General features: G+C 36.9%; 1 protein-coding gene across 4 annotated transcripts in view; it reads left to right on the forward strand.

Moving 5' to 3' along the window:
• Positions 1–1696: 1696 nt before the first annotated feature.
• Positions 1697–4213, forward strand: part of LOC122089052 — a 117691-nt gene continuing 115174 nt past the window's right edge. Inside the window, exon 1 of one of the 4 annotated variants that reach the window (XM_042658470.1) lies at positions 1697–2018. In XM_042658470.1, the coding sequence (XP_042514404.1) occupies positions 1958–2018 (61 nt within the window). In that variant the 5' untranslated portion in view covers positions 1697–1957. The remainder of the gene's footprint in view (positions 2019–4213) is intronic. The other 3 variants (XM_042658468.1, XM_042658471.1, XM_042658472.1) reach the window with 3 other exon arrangements.

Consider the following 4213-nt stretch of genomic DNA (forward strand, 5'->3'; position numbering starts at 1 on the left):
AAAATCCATATCGGTACCGAATCGGGTTTCAGCGGAATAAAAAGGGGTCTTCATGGGTTGTCGGTTACGTCTGTCGTTAAATTTCTCTTGTAAGCTTTTATAAGCTCATACATGAACTCCAGAGAGAGAGAGAGAGAGAGAGAGGGAGAGAGAGAGAGAGAGGGAGAGATCCTTGGTTTTCTGGGGAGTTTGGAGATCCCTGAACCCGTCCCTTTTCCTTCTTAAATCTGTAGCGGTTCTAATCTCATCAATAAGTGGTGGTGCGACAGATTACTTCCGCAAAAACAGAGCTTAAGCATGAAGATATTGATCCACGCACAACCAAATCATAAAGTTTAAGGAGTAGGAGTTGTTGTAGTCTTGGATCTAGGGGACTCTTTAGAATGTTGGGTTGTTGATGTTGGTCTCATGGGTTCGTTTTCTGATTCCTCCCCAAGACATTCTAAATAGTCTCCTAAATCCGAGCCTGCAACGTACAACCCATTTCTTCATCAACAATTCCGCACCCAAGGGAGACAAAACCATCCATTACGACTGTGCTAACAGGTATTTGGCGAAAACGATTGGAAGGGTAAAGTATTATATTTTCCTTTCATATGTTGCCAATCTTTATCAATGGATCTCATGTCCATTGCCGGCTCGATAAAAGAAGGGTGGAAGAAGGGGAAAAAATTTCGCAGTAGCCTAAAGTTAAAAGGGGCAGGTTTGAAAATATACGTATGAGAATGTTCTCGTATATTTTTGGGCCGTGGATATGGAATTCATTTTCTCTCCTTTTATTTAATAGATTTTCATATCCATGGATCAGGGATGTACGAGAACATTCTCGTACATAAGCTTGATCCGTTTTCTGAAAATATCAACCTTGGGTGATTTTTTCTACCTATACCCTTGAGATTCCATTCCCCTGGTTGTTGCTATCAGGGTTGTAACTCAGGCAACAACCAAGTTTGGTCGGAAGAAAGGGAGACCAAAATGTAGTAAGATTCAGTTGCTTATAATCACGATTTTGACCATATATGATTACGTGTTGTTGGTAGTAATTAGGCTAAGGGCAGCGATTGCTACTGCGTTGATCGACGAACAAGTAGGTTGTTGCTGCTATTCTAAGAATGATGAAGACGGGAATATATTCTAGAAAATTGAAAAATCCTATGTCTCAATCACCTAATTTTGAAGGAAGACTAAATGATATTGAAATCAGGTCAATCGGAATTTTAGGGGATAATATTTAATTTTGAGGTCCATCATGGTTCAACATTAAATTTGTGAGGGGAACATGTAAGATCCTAAAGTTGTGTTTGATAGTCATTTAAAAAGACGTTTTTCAGCTTACGCGAAAAAGAAAATGAAATCTTTCATTTGGTGTTCATGATTTTTTTTTTTTTTACTTTTTCCAAATGAATCGAGTAAAAAAAATGCTGAAATGAGAAATATTCATATTCTAACAGGAGAGTTTGGTTTCAAAATGGAATTTGAAACAATCAAACAAATTCTAATTTTGACACAAAACGTTATTTTTGTTTTCAGTAAACTATCCGAATTCCGAACCGGTTCGAAAACTAGTCCACTTGGAGTACATGTTTGGTACGCGGCTCATTACTAATACTGCCACGTAAAGATATGCCATGGCAAAATTGCCTTAGAAAACCGAAACGCCATTAACGAATGACGACTGATGGACCCAAACCAAGAAAGAAAATCAATTTTGGGTCCACACTCTACAGTCGCAGTCCGTCAAGTTTCGGACTCTTTTATGGACGTTCCGTTGTCCTCGACCTTTCCATGTCTGAATTCTGATATCATTTACTTGTACTCTGGTCTCTCGTTTCTTTTTCTTCTTTTCTCCCAATATTAGAGATTAGGGAAACGAAAGTAAAAATATCAGTACTTAGAACTCGTGTGACAATAGAATCGCCCTAGATGACGAAGCGAAATATGGAGGAGGAGGAAGAAAATGGAGAGGATTACTGCTTCGCCTGTAAGGATGGAGGATCGCTCGTCGTCTGTGACTACAAGTGAGTTTCAATAAGTTTCACAATGGCATTGATTGATTTTCTGAACTTGTCTGCTTTTATTTTTATATTCCCACATTTTGCAGAAGAAGCATTACTATTTCCTTGTGTTTTATAGTTTAACTTCAAATTGAAGAGGCTCTGCACATTTGCTTTTTGTGTGTGTATGTGTGTGTGGTGTGTTTCCCTGTTCTCTATTTGGTTTCTATGGACTCATTTTGGTGGGGACAAAGTTGAATGTTTGAAGCTCTGATAGTTGTTCTTTCTCTTGGACGAAGAACACTGCTTTTCGGCCTAACTTAAAAGAAACTAGGATAGAAGTATTTTGGTTTGATTTTATTTCTTTTTCCTGTGTGAACCTCTTGTGTTGGGTAGCTTCTGGTTCCTGTCCTTTTCACAACTAATTGACGCTCTTTCTTGCCTTCTAATTGTTACTCGAGATTTTGTTTCATTTTAGGTATCTTACTGCCACAAAACAGGTGATGCGTGGGCACGGAGAGGACATAGTGAGGTATAATATGAAATGTCAAAATAATTTAGGGAGAGGGATCAACACATGGTTATGGTATATTGGCATCTTCTGGGCCAAGCCAAGGGGTAAGGGGAGAGGGTGCATTTCGGTGGGTGTGTGTTCGTCATATAGTGGATGATTAACATGGTTACTGAGGGGATAGAGTGTGGTGTAGGTTCGTCATATTGTGGATGATTAACATGGTTATTGAGTGAGAGAGAGAGAGAGAGAGAGAGAGAGAGAGAGAGGGCAGTACATGCCCGTCCTTTTCCAAATAATTTAATATATTGTCACAGGAACTAGTCTTGTGCACCATACAAATCATTTCCGTGCATGGAACACAACAAGGGAAGCACTTTAATGTAAGTCATGCATATTAATGATGACACCATTTTCTCTGATCTATTTATAGGGAATTTGCACATCAATTCAAAGTACATCGCTGGCATGATTTTTTTACTTTTATCTCCTAATATTTAATGGCTATACTTAATGTTTTAAGATTCAAATTATGTATATGAATTTGAATATCTTCATTAACAGTGATGTATATATATATTCTTTTCATTCTATTAGAAATTTAAGGGTTTTTGAGTTTCGTTTTAATTTTTACCATAGTTATTGTCATTGTTTCTTAAATACTCAAGTCCTTTAGCCTTTGTTTCTATGAATTACTATAGCGTTACTATGAATAAACAAAGCCTTTTTTTTTTTTCTTCTGTCTCACACATGTATATTTTAATCAAATAATAAACCAATAATATCATTTTTTTATGAACAATTGCGAACAATTATACCATCATTAAAAAAAAATAAAAAAAAATAAATGAATAAAAGCTTAAAAAATAGTTGGCAAATTGTACTTTAATATATTTTAATATTTAATATGTGATATCTTAGTTATTTAGTAATATGTATTCCTCCAATCATATAAAATGACTATAGTTTATTTTTGTTGTATCCACTGGGAGGTACCCAATCATTGTAAAGTATTTACATAAATGAGGATGACATATAAACTGACTATAGTTTATTTTTGTTGTATCTACTGGGAGGTACCCAATCATTGTAAAGTATTTACATAAATGAGGATGACACATAAACTGTGCCCTAGGCTCATAAGAACTGCTTAGGAAGCCATATCCCAAGCAATTGGATTTAGCTACTGGGTTCTGCTTTTATGTTTCATCTTCACCGCAGAAGTATATATATATATATATATATATACACACACACACACACTGTAATGACTCTTTTGCTAATTGTTGCGTATTAAATAGTTATTTTCTCTGATTCTCTCTGATCTGGACTATTTACATTAGCAACAATGGAGGGAAGAAGAAGTGATGTGTAGGAGTCTATAACTGGCTGAGGGTTATACGTGCCACAGCTAATTCCAGCATGTTAGCTATTATATGCCATGGGCAGTTTGTTTAGTACTTGAACTAGGTGTTTTGTAATCCAGGCCTTGATCTAGTCACGGACTTGGGTCGTTTTCAGTCAATTAGACCTTTGCAGAAACGGGTGAAGGGTGCATTATGTCATGGACCAGAGGTTAGAGATAGGCTAAGAAATTTGAAATGTGTCCTATCCAGGGACTTTACCATATACATCTGTCAAAATCACCAAATTATCCCTCCATGTGGCAGAAACAAAGTGGCCCCTTCGCCCCCCTCCTCCACCGCCC

The sequence above is a fragment of the Macadamia integrifolia genome, chromosome 9, assembly GCF_013358625.1.
Source record: "Macadamia integrifolia cultivar HAES 741 chromosome 9, SCU_Mint_v3, whole genome shotgun sequence".
NCBI lineage: Eukaryota > Viridiplantae > Streptophyta > Magnoliopsida > Proteales > Proteaceae > Macadamia > Macadamia integrifolia.